The 20,538-nt window shown below is 40.2% G+C and overlaps 1 protein-coding gene across 12 annotated transcripts in view; it reads right to left on the bottom strand.

The window, feature by feature from the left end:
• Positions 1 to 3,321: 3,321 nt before the first annotated feature.
• Positions 3,322 to 20,538, bottom strand: part of SH3KBP1 (SH3 domain containing kinase binding protein 1) — a 361,711-nt gene continuing 344,494 nt past the window's right edge. For 11 of the 12 annotated variants that reach the window (XM_059720872.1, XM_059720874.1, XM_019495083.2 and 8 more), the window contains 5 exons: positions 11,147 to 11,256; positions 9,633 to 9,758; positions 7,900 to 8,171; positions 5,770 to 5,833; positions 3,322 to 4,392 (listed from right to left, as the gene is read on the bottom strand). In XM_059720872.1, the coding sequence (XP_059576855.1) occupies positions 4,351 to 4,392; positions 5,770 to 5,833; positions 7,900 to 8,171; positions 9,633 to 9,758; positions 11,147 to 11,256 (614 nt within the window). In that variant the 3' untranslated portion in view covers positions 3,322 to 4,350. Of the gene's footprint in view, positions 4,393 to 5,769; positions 5,834 to 6,615; positions 7,520 to 7,899; positions 8,172 to 9,632; positions 9,759 to 11,146; positions 11,257 to 20,538 lie in introns of those variants that run through there. The other variant, XM_059720873.1, reaches the window with a different exon arrangement.

The raw sequence follows: 20,538 nt of genomic DNA, 5'->3' as shown, positions 1-20,538 counted from the left end.
ACACTGTTCAACTGATACCTATAAATATAGTGGCGGTTCATTTTTATCATGGAAAAACACAGATTTGGGGGTTTTAAATCAGAGAAGTTGTGATTTTAAAGCAGAGAATTTGTGATTTGTAAACAGAAAACCAGGATCCCTGGTTATCAGCACCACTTAAGTCCCATTCCTTGCCAATGCTGAAAAATTTTAATGAACTGCCTTGATTCTGCAGGATGTTGCATATAGGGTGGCCATCATAGAGGACTGTCCAGTTGTCCTCTGTCCTCTATTGATACGAAACCTGACACCTTGAAGAGAAAAATAGAGGACATAAAGAGTAGCAGAAAACCAGACCTAGTTGCATATGAACTGATCCTTGTATCTACTGGGATTTCTACTGACTCCATAGACAGCTTGTAGTATTACAGTCTTCCTACAGCAGTGTGTCATCAATCTGTCTGGTTTAAAAATGATAGGACAGCAGAGGATGCCAAAGAGGGAGTCAGCATTAGTTCACTTGGAAGGCAAACTTTAACAATAAGTAAAGCTAAACATAACTTTGTCTCTAACGCAACTCAAATGGGAAGAAATAAATCAATATAGATTTAACGCAGAAAAGAATAGCTACAGAATATGATAATATTTCCTCACATCTACCTACATCTGAAATTATTTTTCTTGTCCAGGTCCATTACCTTTTCTTTAAGTTTTAACAAGGGTTGACAGAAAAAGTGAGTTACACATTCATAAATGGCATATGAGGGGTTAATAACTTATTAGCTGTTAAATGCATTTTACAAGCATGAGAACAGTTGATTATGGGTAGTTTTAAGCACAACTGAAAATTATAATAGGTAGCTATAGACCCGTTAGAGTAACATTTGGCTAAGCTTAGTCTTTATGTGAGTTTACGAACAGAATGCAAATAAGCATGAAAAGATGTAATTTTACTACTAGAATCTAATCCTTGCTTTGAATAATTGTACTTTATAGGATTTATTCCCATGTCATGTAATTCTTTTATTAAAGCTAATAGTAGTTGATAGTTCCGGATGCAGGGGAGGCTCTTTCAGTACTGAAAAGGATTTTTAAGTGTCTATTAGAAGGCTTTTAGGATTTTCAGCATTTCCTACCTGCTTCAAACACACACAAACTGAACTCAATAGAGGCTGAATTTGCTGAAGGTCATAGATTATATAAAAGTAAAATGTTAATTAACTTAATAACATATAAAAATCATGACCCAGATAAGAGTAATTGTAAAAAACCCCCAAACCCCAGCTGTTAATAAACAACTCAAAAGCACAAGTCTGATGCTTCACTTGATTTCCACATAAAACAAAACTTAAGTCACAAAATTGTATGTCTCTGTCATCAGGATATTTTAACAAAAAGTAATTTTACACAACTTTCAAACAATATTTAATAAGTTTCACTTAAAAATAACTTGGTAACTCACTGGCATTTTTTGTTTCTTTGAAGATAAAAATGAACATTCCCAAAGGTAGCAGTTTATATCTACAGGTTTTAATCACTGATTTTTTATAAAAAAGAGAAATTCATATCCTTTGTAAAATACGTTCAATTTTTATAATGAAATGCAGAAACAAAATACAAATTGTATTCCCAAGGAATCTCACCTTCAAGAACCATAAAATTTAAAAGAAAATATTTTCACAAAAATCTCATCTAGCCTTCTATTACAAAGCATAATACATTGGACTCTCAAGTACAGCCCCATAAAATGACAAGTTACTATCTTGACAGGAGGAAAAAAAAAATAGATGTTATCTAACTTTAGGAAAGTCCATGATGAGTTCAGAGATTTTTTTTTTTTTTTTTTTTTTTTAAGTAACATATCAGAACTTCCTCCTACATTTCAAGGTCCAGTCCAGAAACTAATACTTTATCGCTGGTACCCTTGTTTTCTTTCCCATGGGTGAAGTTAGGATCCATAGCGTTATAGAACTGTTTAATTCTAGATATACATTCCAAATGCACAGAATTAAGAACTCCAAGATGTTCTTTCTGGATATTTCTCCTGTGTCCTTCTGTTCTCCCAATTCTATCATTAGTATCACAAAAGATATTCTAGTCAAGTAATCTAGAAATCTTTACTGCTGGATACCCATGATGGAACTGGATGGATACTTTGTTTAAAAAACTGCTAAATGCAGCTGTTTAAAATCCTCAAATAATGGCATTTCGGTAAGAATATTTAACTAATGCTTTTGTTCATGTAACAACTGAGCAATGGCAATTTTATTTATAAAAACATTTACTAAAGTTTCACTCAAAAATTTGAAATCTCAAACATCTTCACTGTATAAGCAGCACATGCTGTACCAGAGGAATTGGATTCATTGGCAATGTTCTCTGTGGTCCTACAGAAGACCAAGAATAAAATCCCTTAAAGTAACATGCAGACATTACATACATTGTGCAATTAACTGGTTAATTGCACAATAAATTTAGACCAGCCACACGTGCAAAGTAAGACAGGTCACATGTGCAAAATAATTATCATGCAATTAACTGGTTAACTGAGCAATAAATTTAGACTGGCCACACATGCAAAGTAACTGTCACACCATAAACATGTCTATCCAGCTATAAAAATAGCCAAGCTGCTATAAAGTTAGTGCTTGAAAATGTGTAGCAATGCCATAGCTGGTTTCTATCCCGCTTTAGTCTGAACGTATGGCATGGCCTTCATCTACAGCGTGTTCTGGCAGATTCTTATAAGAAACTTTAAGGGATTTTAATCTGGGCCTTCTGTAGGACAATACAGAACATAACTAGTGGACCAAATCACAAAATTGGAAACCCTCTGGCCATTTATAAATGCTACTAATAGACAGAGAAATAAGCCCTATCCAGATCTTGGCAGGCAGGACAGAAATCTGTGGTGTAGGATCTCTGGGGTGAAATCAATTAATAACACTTGGCATGAGGAATAATGAATCCTTTGTTTGATTTTTACCACTCTGTAACCTCAGCATTATCACTCATTCCCTCCACAAGCTGTGCAAAAATAGCTGCATTTAGTTGCTTCATATAAACTCAACAGAGATAGCAGAGCATATTACAACTGTTCTCAGTGGCTGAAAGAAACCTACTGCCATCAGAGAATGTATGAAACCAGAGCAGTCCTGTAATTCCTTGTTTTCCAATTGCACTAACAGGAAAGAAAAAGTTTACTCTGAAAAGGAGAAATGTTCTACTACATGCACACACAGATACATTTAACATTGGTTTCAATAAGAGCAGGAAAGAAAGCACTGCTGCTAGAACATGGCAAATGATACCACATAAATGACATCACGCACAATGAAGGACTTCATGCATAAATAAAACAACTTTTTTATTGATGATTTTTAGGTTTTTTTTATTTTTGCTTTAGTAATGCATATCTGCTGTTCACTCCATGTGCAAAATTGGGGACGGAGGCAGGTGATTAGTTTTTGTAATAAAAATCAAGCAGAGATGAACTTTCTAGCTGAATGAGAGGCCTATTAAAAACAGGAAAGCTAAAAAGCCACAGCTGATAAGACAAAGCTGCTCCCAAACCTGCAGTCTGTCATGCCACCTTAGCACACATCCGACTGTATTGACAGAGCAGCTAAATATTAAGAGTGACCTCTAGTGGACCAAAATGACAGGTGTCAGCAGGACAGCTACATTATCTTGAGATCTGGTTTGCAACCAGCTTCAATCAGTGTGGCAAAAAGAAGGCACAAATCATTGCAAAGACCAGATTTTTCCATTGTTTTCTTCTTCTTTTAAATACACTTTAGTACACAAACTTAAATTTATCTTGTATATTTTTTTGGACATAAAATTGCATATATAACAGAATTTAAAACCATAACACAAAAAGTAGGCTCTTCTACCTGAAGCAACACCCCCCCCACCCACCACACACACACAGTAACATTCATTCCTGACTATATGCAGTACAAATATTTTAGGAATCTGTGACAAAAGGCAATTTAAAAAAAAAATCAAAATCATAAAGCTTGTAAACGGATAATCTGAAATACATTTTATTTATGGAAAAATATCATCAAAATAGTACCACTATGGACTAAACTGCCTGAGTTTTCATTTTATCTGTGATCTTGAAGTAGAGAGCCTTTAGCACAATAGTAACAATTTCAGTCACAACCAGTGCCATACAGCAACTGCTTCGTGTAGTTTTTCTTTTCGTTGGTATTTCTGTTGTGCTATCAAAACTCTTGTGCTAATCCTTCAAACAAAGGGATGTTGAGGCAATTCTTAAATCATTTGGCACAAAGTTATTTTGGCTGGGGCATAAATTTGAGTCTCAGTCATGATGAGTAATGTAACATTCCATCTACCAAGTATTCATTTTGATTGAAGAGCTTTCTTTATATCATTAACTTCCATCTGAAAAAAAAATAGATTTAAAAAAAAAATGTGCCACCTAATCAAATTCAGGAATAGCTGCCATAAGTAGCATAACAAATTAAGCCTATATCATTGGGTATTTCAGGGTGGGGTATAGGTTTTGTATTTGGGGGGGGGGGGGAAGAGGAGAGAACTGGGGTTTTTTTGGTTTTGTTTTGTTTTGTTTTTTACTTACACCACTGCCAAGGGTTGCACAAATCCAGGTGATTAACTCTCACTAAAGACAGCTGAACATAGCTCCAGAACCAAACTAGGACAGTCACTGGAACATGACATGAACCTACTATTTCAGATTTCTCTCCTAGGAGTCTTTGCAGTGCTTCCCAACCCAAAATGTTCCTCTTTGCACAGAAACTACACTGGGGTGTCTCTACATGAGAAGTTTACTGAGGAGCTAACTAATTAGCTCTGCAGTAAAGCATCACCATCTATAGGTGCGGTGCTATTAGGACAGAGTAAACTAATTGACTCTGCCATAGGATAGTACTGCCAGACACAAGTACTATCCAACAATGGAGTTATTTAGTTCGCTGCGACGCACATGTAGACACTGATGGGGATGGCTGGAGCATGAGGGTGCTTCAGTGTGGGGCATAGGCAGAGGGAGAAAAAATTATTTGTGGGGGCTGAGCATAGGCGTGCCCCCCCCACAGCAGGTAAGTCTGTAGGCGAAGGGGCAGATCAAGGCCCCCACAGTGAGGGAGGGAGTGGGACACAGGCAGGAGCAGGAGTGGGGGTGAGTAAGGCAAAGCCCAGCGCACAGCAGCAGCCAGCCTCTGCCCCTCGTACAGCAGCAGGACCCCGCCCCTGCCCGTGTCCCTTGATGAGCTGTGCAGGCTCCAACTGTCCCACCACCCGGCCTGGCCAGAGCCCCACTCCCTCCAGCCCCTGCCCCTGCCTGTGCTCCACTCTCTTCCTCACCATGGGGGCCTCAATCGCCCCCGTTCCCCAGCCCATTCCCCTTCATAGAATGGATTGATACTTGCCAGCCACACTGGGCAGCTAGTGATCCACATGCTGGGCTGTGATCCTGGTTGTATCTGTTCCCCTCCCGCCTGTTGCTGCAGCTGCCTGCAGCCTGTGGCCGGGCTGCCTTGTGGCCCTACCCACTGCTCTGAGTTTGGTGGGGCTGAGCCCCATTAGTCCTGGCCTTCCACCGCCTAAGGTGTGGGAGCTGCCTGCCAGCTAGTTCCCCATTGAGGCACTCATGTCCCAGCCAGCCCCTCCACAGCATGTTGAGCCAAGTTGGAGCAGCCCTGGGCTAGAAGGCTCAAGTGTCATAAGAGCTTCTTGGTCCTAAATCTGATCTGCCACTATCCCAGTGAAATTGCCTCCTGCCTATAGAATGAAAATTACCTGTAATCGTAGACGGATCTTCTTTTCTTCATCCAATTCAGACAGCAATTGTTTGATCTCTTTTCTATTAAAAATAGTGCAAAGTTCACATATTAGAATGAAAGTACAATTGTTTTCTTGAGCCTTGTTTTCCTCCCTGAAGCAGTATCAGAATTCTCTAACCTCTGGGTTACATTTTTGGCCTACTACAGTGAAAAAATTGAAGAGAAGAGGGGCAGCAAAATGGATTAGGATGGTGGTAGGTTAACAAGACTAGTAACATAAGCTTTGCCTATGTTGCTACACATTTATCTCTTTTAAAACAATTTATCTTAACACCATTTGTTGCAATTTAGGAAACAAGATAATTCCAAGGTTTGGATCAATAACAATCTGTTGTTGTCCAGGGGACTCTGTGATGGGCAAGGTGTAGGAAAGGGAGAAGGGGGTACTGGGGGCACAGGACAGAGCAGGCAGATAGTGAGTCTCCATGAAGACAGGTCAGGACCCCTCTGGGCAGAGCATGCCTAGCCAGGCAGATGGGATGGGGCTGTGGGCAGGTGGGGAACGATGTCTGGGAGCAGGATGGGTGGCTAGGGCTGGGATCGTGGAGCAGTGACAGACCAGGGCTGTGCTGGGAGAGGATCACAGCTCTGTCTTGGGCCCTGGCCTTGCGCTGTCACCACCCTGCAATCCTGGCCCCAGTTCCACCTGCCCATCCCACTCCCAGACGCTGCTCCCCACCCACCCATGGCCCCATCCCACCTGTTCAGCCAAGCACACAGTGCCTCCAAGGATCCCAGGCACATCTCCATGGAGACCCACCCACCCACCCGCCTGCTCCATCCAGCACCCCCAGCAGTGGGTGTGGGGGAGACAGGCAGGGTGCCTGGGCAGCAGGACTAGGTCTGGCGGCAGAGATGCAGGGCAGTGGCAACTGGATGGAAGTGCCATCACCAGGCTGCCAGGAAGCAGAGTCCAGCTGCTGCGCTGCCCCAGCCCAGTTACACACCCAGGGGTGGCAGGACCAGCTGCACGTACCACAATCCAAGATGCTCCCCACATTTGGGCCAGGCAAGGCTGACAGACACATTGTGGCCCAGATAAAATACTTTGGCAGACCATATTTTGCCTACTTGTGTTAGAACATCAGGCTGAAGGACTGAGGGCCTAGTTGCCGCTTATGAAAGGCAGTCAAGTTGGCTCAAAAGGGGGGGGGGGGGGCAGACAGTGAATGAGCAGCTCTCCACATTCTTTTTTGACCCTCCCACCATAGACTTTTATAATCTCCTTCTCTGTCCCTCTTCCATATGCCTCTCCAGTACAGTATCTTCAAGTATGCTTTTACATTCAGCTTTCTTTTTATTTTTTACTGCCCAAATACCACAACAGACATCTTGACTGAGAGTTTCCTGTTTTCATTCCCGCTGAAACAATGGAAAATATCAACTAAGTCATGAAAAGGCCCCAGATTCTCCCAAGATCATGGACAATTAAAAAACAAAACAAACAAAAGACACCTAAATAAATAAGATGCGGGATAAAAATACAACAATTAGTTACTCTATTAATCACAGTTCAGTAATTCATCTGGAGCAGTGTTTCTCAACCTATATGCCATAGTGGGCCACACCTGCAGCTCTCAGTGTGTTATGTAGGCCGTACAGGATGTCACACGAGCCGCAGCAGTGTGCTGATTGAGCCACATGCAGCCTGCGGGTCACGGGTTGAGAACCGCTGATCTGGAGTAATAGCTTTCTGTGCAATTGCACTAACAGATAAGCAACAAATTATTAGTGTTAATGTAGAACATATTTAATCATTTTAGTATCAAAACCTACTACAAAAGCTTTAGGATCAATGTACTTAGGAGTCTTTTAATTGCTTCTCTCATATTGAACACTTTCAAACCATTAACCCGTGTCAAGTCTAAAGTTCGGCTTTTTGAAAAGCCATTAACACCTACATATGTCATAAAACAATACAGCTCCAGAAAAACTGTTCCAGATTAATCAATACAGTTTTTATCATTTTTCCCCATAACATATCTTCAAGAGACTGTTCAACAGAATTCACACACAATTAACCACCTTCTCCCCAATCTTGCCTCTTCTCTCCCTCCTAATAGATCTTGTAGCCTCTAACACTTACTTTTGCTGGTCTTTCATTGTTTCAATAATGATTCGTAGCTCCTTAACCTGTGTTCTCAGTTCCTCCAAGGCTGCTTGCCCCTGACTAGAGAACTCAGTCTTTGGCTTTCCTTCAGTACTGAATAAGGATGGGGAATTTGACCTTTGGCCTGTTGTTCCCCCAGTAACTGAATGAAGTACAGTTGAAGGTGAGGAGGATAATGATGTTTGTGCACTAATTCCACTGGTTAAACTCCCTGGTTTGGGAGGTAATGACGTTTTATTGTCAGACACCTGTTAAAGAGAAACAATGAATGTCAATGATCAAAAGCTTCTGATTTCTGAAAGGCAAACACATCACCACTAGGTATTCTGCCTTGTAATCATACTGAAAGGTTTGGCCAGGACCCTGGCAGGCTTGTCCACATGTTGGATACAAAACCAGGTAGTCAAATTTACATTTATGAACATGCTCCACATCAGAGACTGTCAGTGATTCCAGAAGTTACCACTGGAAGGCTTTCTGTCAAAGCTGCTACAAAAGGTAAGGAAAAAATGATAATCCAGTCTAAGGCACTGGAAAGGGCAACACAAAAGTGCAACGAGTTAGAAGCTTTGATGCATATTTTTAACTAAGTGTTAAAAATATTGCAGATAATTCTCTAAGAAAACGAAGCTTTACATGCATACACAGTTTTACTCAGCACTTAGCCATTTTTACATGCTAAAAGATGCCTAAACCATCTGCTTTATTTTTGAGAGTACAGAATGTATGTTGCCCTATGAATTTTTGTAGTCAGATTACAATTGTCATTCTGCACTAACTGAACGATTCTGTCTTCCTTCTTTTTGCCCAACGAATATATATATGCCTCAAAAGTCCCTTAGTATGGCCCATCAGAAAAAAAACATGGCATTGTTGGAAGTGTAATAATCTGCCAAATAATAATATGGAAGTGTAATAATCTGCCATGACAAAGAATTCAACTATTAACTTTTTGTACCGTGTCTCTGTTCACCTTGATATAATTAAGCTATGGACTCTTTGTTTAACCTACCTAAGCAGGTAAGTGACCCACACCACTGAAGTACCAAGTTGCCTCATGATCATTCTATCCTTGTGACATTCCCAGGAGATAGGAAAGTTTTGTTCCATTTTACAAACTGGTCTACAAAATGTTTTTGTAACAAATGAACTCTCTTTCACATAAGGCTACAATTTTATACCAATACATATTTTGTATTAATATGTATTATAGTGGATACATTTATACAATCATAAAGGTAGTTTACCAGTATAGTTTATTCCTCTTTTTTAACTAATACAGATACAGTTGTACAGAAACTATTCTGTTTTTTACTGGCAAATCTTCTCAATGTAAATGTACTTCACTCTAGCCCAAAAGAGCTTTTCCTTGTTTCACTTATGGAAGTAGCATAAGCTGTAAGAACAAACAAACTTTATTGGAAGTATAAACATTGTTTCCATTGGAAGGGTTTAGCATTATAGCTGTGCCAGAATAGCTGCACACAGGGCAAACCTTCTCTAGTGTAGACCAAACATAGGCCTTTTGTCTATGGTACAATAATCCTTCAGTACAGCTTGCTTTTTTTTCTCCAGCTTACTCGGAGATGCCTAGTTATCTACAGTGATAGCAATCATGTATAAATCTCTCAAAGAAATAATTAACAAATAAATAAAGAAAATCCAGGTACATGAAGTTAAGATAGTAGAGGTAGAGTGATCTAACTTACTTGTGATATTGTAACAGTCTTTGCTTTCTTTGACACTTCAATTGTTTTGTGTGTAAGGGAGACATGTTCCTCCTTCTCATCTTCAGGACTTGGCGAGTCAAAGAAATCAGAACTTGAAAGGGAGGACTAGTCAAAAAATAAAAACAGACTGTTTCATACACTAAAGAATATTATTTACATGGCAAATAGTCAGTACAATCAAATAAAAAGTTATAACTCAACACAACTTGTACCTAACCTAGAAAGGATTTCAAAATGTGGGCATGCTGCCATTCCCAGAAAGAATTTTAGTTTCCTCAAGTCAGAATTTTTTTTGAGGTAAGTCAGGTCAGCCACCCTGGTGCAGTAGGACTGGTTTTCTAGTGCTATTGGTGTAAACAGGGAAGAAATTCATTGTGTCCTTTCCCTCATCTCTTTACACATACATTTCACCTTGTGAAGAGCCAGCACAATTTTGATCCAAGGATTGTTTTTCTTTAAATTAATATAACCTTCCATTTTTCTCTAGTATTTCCTTTCTTTTTTCTAGCAGATCAGTAACTGCTATTATTGTTTGCAGTAGCCTGCTTTAATTTTGACTTTCTGGGATGCAAAATAGTATGAAAAGAAAGAAAAATTAAGCTGGGAAAAACAACAACTAGAGATTTTGCTCATCAGAGAATCTTAAGCCAAAAACTGCATGAGCCAAGAATAACAGCTCTACAGTAGATGAGGCAAGGTACACAAGCAAGAACACACAAATAGTTGATACATATCTAGATAACGAAATTTAGAAGTATAATCTGATATGTAGAGTAGCTGTACCTATAGGTGCATTATAACACCAACATAGGATGGACCATCACACAGAGTGTGCAAGTTAATCATGAAAACAGCCAAGAGGCTCCCACAAAGACATTTCCCATATGTCTGTGAAAATCTCCATGTTCCAAAAATTCATATAAATTTACAGAGAGGAAGAAATAGTGATTTTTGTATATTTATTTGGTTTGATTTACCATTTAATAGCAAATCAAATGATGAAGAAATATCATTTGGCAAATAAACTTACAATGCAGTAAGTTCCTTATGTCAGACATGCTGAAACTTCATTCCAGGAAATGTATAATGTATTTATGGATTCTATAATACCATGTTGAATGTGTATAATTTGAAAATAGGGGCGATTTCTGAAGACCTCCAATGGAGGCAAAGGAATATCCATATTGGAGAATGTTCCCAAAACACTTGATAGTTAATGCAAACTGCTCAATTCCAAAGATTATTATTAGGTATTTTTAGGTGCCCAGTCAGGATTGACAGGGATGATTTAGCAGCATGCAAAGAATGGATGACAATCTTTTAAGACAGGACAATATCTTAAGTGACATTCAAGATTATGGCCAAATTGTAAGAATGGGCTCCCTGTGACAGTGATACGGTAAGCGTAACTGAAAGGGTTGGATGACACAGAAATTATTAAAAATAAGATTACAGAAAATCATTTAAAAGAAAGGAAAGCAAAATCAACTTACCAATGTGAGCGACTGGGAAGGTGGTCGCCTGCCTGTGGCTTTTGGTCTGGTTGTAGTTGGATGACTGAGCTTCTCAGCAACAGGGACTACAGAGTCAAAGCCTTCCAGATCTTAAAAACATAGGCAGACAATATAGTCAAGTTGTATTTTTCTCTCCAGGGGAAATAATAAAGATTTATTAAAAAAAAAAAAAAGCCATAAATCTCAAAGAAATCACGCCCCCCCATTACATCATGTTGTTTTTGGCAACATCTTCTTAGCATTTAGCTACTCTTTTATTTAAAAAAAAGTGAGGGCAACTGAAATCTAGACATGTTTACAATGCATGGCTGCACTTGTAGATTCCATATAATAAGGCAAAGAAAGAAGATGTAAAGGAGCCTTTTCTTTTGTCCAGGCCTGCTCAGACTAAATGATAAGATGGGCACTGCCATGTGAAACAGAAAATGCAGCTGCTACAGAGGCTAATAGTTTGATGAAGAATACAACACATTCTCCCACAATTCATGTAATTAATTCTAAATGTGCACCGCAGCATCTCATACCAATTGCTAATAGGATTCTAGGAACACTGTGACTGTAAGGGAGTCTCCTGGGTCAGTGAGTCCTGTGCTCTCCTACTGCATTATTAAATCCCCTTTTTTGACAAGAGAAATACTTGTAATAGGCTAGGTATAAAAATTAGTGGGCGGGAGTGAAACCCTAATAATGGCATATTAAAACTGCACAGGGGTTCAGGGAAAGTAGATTTTGTGGATGGGGGCCTTGACTGGCTTTGTGAAACAGACTGATGAGGTGTTTTCTGAATCTGGCCATATGGCAGTACATTTATTGAAAGAGCAATGTGACATCTGAAGGAGTATTACAAGCCCTGAATGAGTGTTTGAAATTCGATGAGTGGCATTAAACCATCTAATCTTATGGGTTATATTGTTTTAAGTCACCTCAACTTAAAAATACCCTACTGCACTGCTAAATAGAAAAAAAGGCTGCTGACAGACATGAACCCTCCCCCCACAGCACTTTCCTGGAAGAGGAAGCATGTTAGTTTGACCCAGCTCTCTAGCATCTGTATAGATCGGGCACTTCTGTGGGACTTTTTGACGCTTATCTAAACCTGATCCAAGCAGCTATTATATCAAAGCGCCAAAAAGCCCTGCTGAATCACACGATCTATACAGACATTGGGAGAGCCAGGTCAAATTAATGCAATGCCTCTTCTGGGCATGCTCTGTGCTTGGCATGGAGGCATGCTGAGCTTAAAGCGCTGCTTTGTTTTGTTTTTTCCACGTCTGCAAGCAGCCTGATGTGCAATGCATATGCATGTGTGAGCGCTCACATCCCACAACTTTATCATGCTAAGGGAACACACAATACAAGAATAAGCTAGGTATAAGAAGGTATTAGCTGTGAACCAAATTCGGCATACATGTTTTATATTATGAAGAGTAATATTTTTATGACACAAATTAATAATTGTGTATGCCAGTCATTTTCAGACCTGTTAAAGGAAGAATTAATCTTCTGCAGAGATGAATAAGACATGAGGAGGGGGATGTGGCTTGCATTGTTCAAACTAGAATTGATGACACTTGTCTTCACTGCCACCATATATTACTGCTTTAAGTTACGCATGGCAGAAAATGGTAAGTTCTACTCCTCCCATTTTTACTCCACTGAACCAAGAATGCAATGTATGCTAAGACAGCTTCAATGTAATGACCGTCTTTCCCTATCTCATGACTTCTATACAAAGCTCCACTCTCCTTCCTCTATTCTTATGAAAGATAATTAATTACTTCAGGTTACTGTATTACCATGGAATACAGCCAAAGAAAAGAAAGAATATAAAGTTAAAGTGTCCATTAGTTTTATAAAATGATGAGATTTGATGACATGAGCTCACTCCAATGCACATTTAGTGTAGTATTTCTGCTCATTAATATTGTCATCAGTCATTAACTGATGGACATGTATACTCCTATTTTGTTCATTTGACTGTGAAGACATTCAGATCAAGCACAGCAACTAGATTAATGTGTATGTATCACTAAGGCTATATCTACACTGACAATTAAATTTGACCTTGTGGTGGCCCTAAGGCCCGCTGACCATCCACACTGAAAACCCCTTAGGAAAAAGCTCCTGTCGTGTGGGGCGCACCATGCTGTGCAGACACTAGCTGGGGGGGGTAGGCTTTGGCTGGGGCAGAGGGGCTCTGTTCCCGCCCCTTGACCTGCCATGGCTACCAGCTCCGGAAATCTAGGGCTCAGCGCAGGGGAGAGCCTGCGGTGACAGCAGGGGGTTGGGTGGAGTGCCCCCACCTTCTGGCCTGCCTAGTGCAGGTATTTGTCTGCTTCCTTCTGCCCACAAGGGCAAATGTGTTACATTTGCTTACAATTCAATCCTTGCAGTTTAGAGAAACCTGCAAAGGTTGGATTGATTCTGCCTTTGGTTTTCTGACTGTCTGTACTTAGCCCACGAGTCCACCATCAGCAATCCCAAAAATGTAAGTTCCTGATTTCCTACTGTTCTGTGTCCCATTTCCTGCTTCAGCTGCTCAAACATTGAGACAAGCGCAAAATGAGAGACAATGATTCACAGACTGCTTCACAAAAAAAGCAATACAGCATAGTGGGTTGTGGTATGAACTAGTGAGAGGTGGCTCATATGGCTCAGTCTACTTGATGACATTTACAACTGACTTTGAAGTTAGCAGCATAATCTATGATGGGTAAACTGTGGATGTCTATACCCTGAGAGCTACGGTTACCTGAAAGTAAAATTTGGCCCATGTATACTGTGATAGTGTAAGAGCCTTTTTCCAAAGTGAAACCTGACCTCTTCTCTACATAGTCACTTAACGTGAAATAATGGGCAGAATTTAGCAACGCTACAGTTTTTTCAATTTCTGAATTTACATGTGGAAGTGAGAAAAATATATTAAAGCAGCTTTATTTATATTAAATTTAAATGAGAAAAAGGAAAAGTTTCATTTATATCTGTTGCCATACTGGTAAGATTGCAACCATCCAACTGACACAATAACTGAAATCCTGTTTATGTATAACTCAGTGTCTAAAAAAAAAAAGAGGAACCCTTATTTGTACAGTGCCAAAGTAGTTAACTGATTTCTAAATGTGTCTTCTCCTTTTATTTTTTTGTTCTCTTTATTTAGATGTCTGTCTCTCCCAAGTCCCCTTCAGCTTCCAAGATTAATGGTGCTTTATACAGTCAATAGCAAAGAACTATTCATGAAAGGAAGCAAATTATATCCTTATTGAATAAATCAGTACAAGAAAAATTAAGATTCCAGTTGCTCAAACAAGAACCCTGCCTCAATGTAGAATTAGTAATGATTTGTTTTATACTGGTCATGTTTCTGATTATTTTTGCTAATAAAATATGATGCTGTAAGAGTGGACCACACATACCTGTAGATGGGGCAGGCACAGCATTAAAATGAGGCATGTGATTATATAATAGAACTTACTTATAACTAGGGAATTGCAGGATAATTTGAGGTTTTATTTCTGGGTATTAAAAGCAATATAGGCCCCTGCTCTCCTGTTCTGCCCTTTAGAAAACAAAAAAGTAACTTACTGTATTCAAATCTTTACCAGTTTGTGCTGCTGGCAATTTTAAACTGCCATTATTATTGTCTCAGTGAACAGGATGGTAATGAATGAAAGTCAGAGAGAGGGAGGAGAAAAGGATCAGAGCAAGGTGGTACTAATATGACATTTTACTGAGTAAGTGGAGCTTGACAGAATGAAAAGTTCAACTGTGCTAGAAACCTTCCATGGTCTTATGAACAGGAAGATGATTCTGTTTCCCACTGAAATGTTTTTTAAGTATTCGAGTAAAAAAGATGTTATCAGCTTTAAAATAAAAAACAGATGCAGATGAAGGAGAAGAAAACACGTGTACAACCATTTGGGATACCAGCCTGGGAGTGATGTTTTTTTTCCACAAACATACAGACAGACCACTAAACTATTTTTCAATTACTGATTTAGCAAAAAGTAAGTTTTTGATTTTGTAGGGTTTTTTATATTTTTCTTTTAGTCCCTGGACTAAACCATTTGGTGCTTTGAGGAAAAAACATACTAGAATCAGTATTTTGAACATTTTAACAAGCTGTTTTTCATTAAAAAAAAAAGCTATGTTAGTTTCAGAATAAATTAGATAAAACATCTATTCAATTAATTAAAAAAGAATAATGCCATAGATGCTGCTTTAGCATGTTTCACTATAGTCATAAGGAATCTCTGGAGGTAATTAAGGCCAACTCTCTATTTAAGTCAGGATCATCTCTTTGTCAAGAGTAAGCCATCCCAAACAAATGTCGATTTAATTTGCAATAAAAAATTTCCAGTGATGGAGACTCCTGCACCATTTCTATGTAATCTATTCAGTGCTTAACCAAGACAAAGTACTTCCTAAAAGGCAATCCGAATTACCCTTGTTGCACTATACATCTCAGTTTGCACAGTTGTAGACAGACCAGCTGGTCACCATTCTCTTTTGGATGGCCTTTTAGAATGTTAATTATCCCTTTTCCAGGCTAACCAATCCTAACGGTACCAGCCTTTCCTTATGTTATGCTGTCTAAACCTCCATTCATGTTTCTTGTTCTCCTCTGGCTTCTTTAAAATTGTCCATCTTTCTTGTAGTGTGGTACCCTAAACTGGACACCGCATTATAGGTGAGGCTTCAACAATGCTGAATCACTTTCTATTTCTTAGATATGACATTCCTGTAATGCATCTCCATATGTGATTAGCTTTTCCTTCAAAACTTATTATACTACTGATTTGTATTCAGCTTGTGGTCATCTATCATGCTTGGGTCCTTTTCTGCAGCCTAGTTAGTTGTTTACGAATTTGTACATTTGATTTTTCCAGTTTAAACGCTAGACTTTTATACTTTTCCTTATTACATTTCATCCAATCTATTTCAGACCATTTTTCAAATTTCTAAAAGGCATTTTGAAAGCTAATTCTCCTACCCAACCCAGCCTGGCATCCTCTTCAAATTTACTTAGTCCATCCTGCAAGTCTTTAACGAAGCTGTTGAACAGCACTGTACCGAGGACAGACCCATGGGGGCTTCCACTTCCACTTCTCTCAGTTGGGGATTGAGCTGTCTGTGACTACTCTTTGCACATGCTTATACAACCACTTATGCGCCCACCCCGTGACAGTTTTATTTAAACTCTATTTCCCTAGCAAATTTATGTGAGTATCATGGAAAGTGGGGTCATAACTCTTGGTAAAGTCAAAGTACATAATATCCTTTGCTCTCCCCCCATCCACAAAACTTATCACCTTATTATACAGGGAAATTGAACTGGTCACGCATGACTAGCTCTTGACAAATCCATACTAGTTGTACCTTAACACTAGGGATACTGTTGTTTTTTTTTTTTTTAAAAATCCAATTTTTGGATTTAAAAAAGTAACCAAAAATCCAAATTTTTTAAGTTAAAATGAAATACCACTATATATATATAGTAGTGTTTCATTTTAATCATGGAAAAATGTAGATTTTGGGTTACTTTTTTAATCCAAAAATTGGGGATTGTTTTTTAAATCAGAGAAAACCACTTATCCAGATAACCAGAAGCAGAGATAACCAGAATCCCTGCTTATCACCTTGTTATTGTGTAGGTACTTAGAAAGAGATCCTTTGATTATGTACTCCAGTACTTTTCTGAGTATCAAAGTTAGGCTAGTCTGTAATTTTCCAAGCATAATATTTGCCCTTTTCCAGTCTTCTGGGACCTCACCTGACTTCTGTGACTTTGCAAAGACAGTAGCTAAAAGCTCTACAATTACCTCAGCCCATTATTTGAGCGCTCAAGGGGTGTGAGATGCTTACTGTGGAGTTGACTAATTAGCTGCACACATAGTGCTATTAAGCCAGAGTAAATTAATTAACTCTACCATAGGACAGTATTGCCTAAACGCAAGTACTATCCTAGAGTTATTTACTCCACTGGTGTATTATCTTAGAGTTATTTACATCCAGATAGTGACCGGGGCTGGCTGGGGCAAGACAGTGCTACAGTGAAGAGGCTGCCTGCCATCTAGCCCTGCACTGTAGCATCCTTGTGCTCTAACCAGCCTCTCTACAGCACATTGAGCCGGGCGGGGGCAGGGGATTAGACCTGGGCTGGCATGCTGAACCCCGCCTCCCTCCAGCCAGCTGGGGCTGCACTGCCTGCCCTGGCTCAATGTGCTGTGGTTCTGGGCACAAATGAAAAATATGGCACACATGGAGAAAAGTTTTAAGTGTCTGTTTTGATGCATTTTCCTATCCTTGTACAGCAAGAGAATTAATTTACTTTCTGGACCATAATTACATCCCTAATTACGATTTCTACAATTCAAGGACACTTACAAGGGCAATTCTGGTTAGTGAACGTAAAATATTACAGCTTTCTGCACATGTGTACTTATGTCAGTTCTGGTCGCTTTGCATTGCTGTGTTAAAATAAATAGGTATGGTGGTGTGTTAGTAGATGCAGGTGGACTTCTCTTCACTATTATTCTCATCTTGCCCTTGAGATCTTCTGTTCCAGTGGCAGCCAACTTTTCTGGTAGGCATGCCACAAATTAGCCTTGTACCCTCTCCAAGGACTGCTCTCATACCCTTCCCTGCAAGATCTGTGCTCTGCTTTCTATTCTTTGTCCCATCTGCTGCTCTGCTTTCTGATGCCTGCCACATTTGCTGCCCTGCTGTCTCCCTCCTCCCCAATCTGCCATGTGCCACACAGAAGCTGGCCATGCCACTTGTGGCATGCAGGCCACACGTTGTCCACCTCTGTTCTATTCAGTGGGGTCTTTCCTATGTTTTCCAGGTTTTACAACTGAGGAAACAAGTTGGCCTAGGTATTGCCTGAAATCACACAACAAGGCAATGGCTCATTCAGGATATAAACAGAACCACCCATTTCATAGTAATTTTGTGCAGTGTTCTCTGAGTTTTTCTATTGTGTAGGCCAAATCTTATGGGAGAAATAATTCTCATTACCCCCTAATCCCCCGTTCAGAAGCACACTAATGATCTCCCATCCTATATATGAGTTACAGCAGTACTGTGGCAGCTACAGCTGTTGCTTGTGAAGAAACGCAAAGTAAAGAGTTTTTAATAGTACGTTTTTTCCATCTTCCAATACAACTTAGCATCTGGAAAAAAGCTAGCATCATGCTCTCCATCATATACTAAATAGGGCTCCTCAGAGGAAATTCTGATGATCACCAATTTACTTTATTCCTCACCTGAAGAAGAATTGCTTTTAAAAAACGTATTTCCATCTGTTAACTTATAAAATCTCTCTCAATAAACTGCATGCCAGTTCTACGCTTCAAGCAAGTATCAGTGTATTTAGATATCTTTTGTTGGGAATTTTAGGGATATAGTTGAGTATCTTTTCACAAAAAAATAAAGGGTACCACAAGCCAGTATAAACAGTGGAACAGATGTGTCCCCTTCACTCCCATACATGACATGTCTGTGCAGTTCTTCTTTGCTGGTAAGTGTTAGGGGTGCACCAATAAAACAATTTTGGGCCAATACCAATTATTAACCAGCCATATTGACTGATACCAATCCGACTGCTGATATGCAGCCCGGCAGCTTGGAGAGCAGCTTCCGGCTAGTAAGTCTGTTGGGGAGGAACGGATAGGGGGAGGAGGGAAGGGGCATGTGGGGGCTAGATTGAGGCACCCACAATGAGGGAGGGAGTGAGGCTGGGGCCAGCACTGCACAGCCGGGGCTGGGCGCGGGACAGAGCTGCAGCTCGTCTGAGGGGCAGAGTGGGGCAGGGTGGCTCCTGCTGCTGTGCGCTCCCCGGGGGAAGCAGGAGGTGCATGTGCCCCCAGATCTGTGCACGGGGTGAAGGCAGGCTGCCCACTGCACAGTCGGGGCCAGAGGCTGTGCCAGCCTCTTCCCAGTGGGGGTCTGGGCCTGGGCTACACTCTGGCCAGGCTGTGGTGGGGTGAGTGGCAGCAGTGCTGGGATGGGAAGCTACAAGAGGGCTACAGCCCCCCGCCCCGCCCAAATTTGCTGTAGCCCCCCTCCCAGCACTGCTGCTGTGTGCCCCACCCATGCCTGCCTTCAGCACAGCCTCAGCCCAGCCCTCCCACCGGGAAGAGGCTGGCGTAGCCTCCGGCCCTGAATGCACAGCAGGCAACCTGCCTTCACCCCATGCGCAGATCTGGGGGGGGGGGGACGGGACATGCCCCCCATGCCTCTACAGGACACGCGTGCAGCAGTAGGAGCCACTCTGTCCCCACATCCCTTGAACGAACCATGCCTCTCCCTGGCTATGCAGGGCCTGCCCCTGCCCCAGCCCCACTCCCTCCCTCACCATGGGGACCTCTACCTGCCCCCCCGCCCCATTCTCCTCCCTCTCTCCCACTCCTTCCTCCTATAGACTTACCAATCAGACACTGCTCTCCAAGCTGCCAGGCTGCGCTCCTGGCACATGCATGTGGCATTTATCGGCAACATTATCAGCCACAAAAAAAGGTGATTGCTGCTAATGCCAATTTTCCTTTTGTCAGTGCCGATACAATATGGACCGATATATTGGTGCGCCTCTAGTAAGCACAGAAAGACTACTTTACTGGGTGAAGTGTGTGAATCTATTTTACATATTTTTATACTAATTTCTGGCAAACTTATTTAAATTATTTAGTTCAGAGCTGCTTGACTTTCAATATCATATAATAAGTCCTTAGGTGACTTAGGAGCATAAGTATATTAAAAGTCAACAGGTACTTTTGAAAATCCCACATTGTATATATCTTCTTTCCACCTAAAGAACATTCTGGAGATATTTTTTAAATGGTTTTCCTGCTATTACAACTCCAGATTTTATGATAACACCATTTGTGTATAAAGACTTAATAAGAAAATATACATTATTGACAGCGGGCACATAAGAAGTATACATAAGATAAACCTATGAAACTCCATATGGAGTTGTCTGAGCATATTGCAATTATTTTTTTTGTTTCAACATAATGGTGCAACATTTTTCCTTACAATGAAACATTTTTCAGTCAACTAAATACAGTATCCACTTACTATTAAAAATATCTCTCATAGCTAACTATACAATAGGAGTTCCACATAATGTTCATGTCTGTCATTCATTGTCAACTAATATCAGGACAGAATAGAGATGGAAAAAAGCCTTACCCTCATCAAGTGAAGAAGAGTTACCCATGGTAAAGAGATGTAAATAGGAAAAGCTTGATGAAATATGAGTGGAAAGGAAAAGAAAGGCATCACTACAAATGGGAAAAAAAGAAAACAAAACAAAAAGTGAGGAGGAAAGGGGAACTGTTTTTTTATGTTGTTCTGTAAATCTAAGTAAA

This window comes from Alligator mississippiensis, chromosome 1 (genome assembly GCF_030867095.1).
Source record: "Alligator mississippiensis isolate rAllMis1 chromosome 1, rAllMis1, whole genome shotgun sequence".
In the NCBI taxonomy this organism is placed as follows: Eukaryota; Metazoa; Chordata; order Crocodylia; family Alligatoridae; genus Alligator; species Alligator mississippiensis.
Note: the sequence above shows the minus strand (reverse complement) of the source record. Positions and strands in the feature narration are given on the sequence as shown.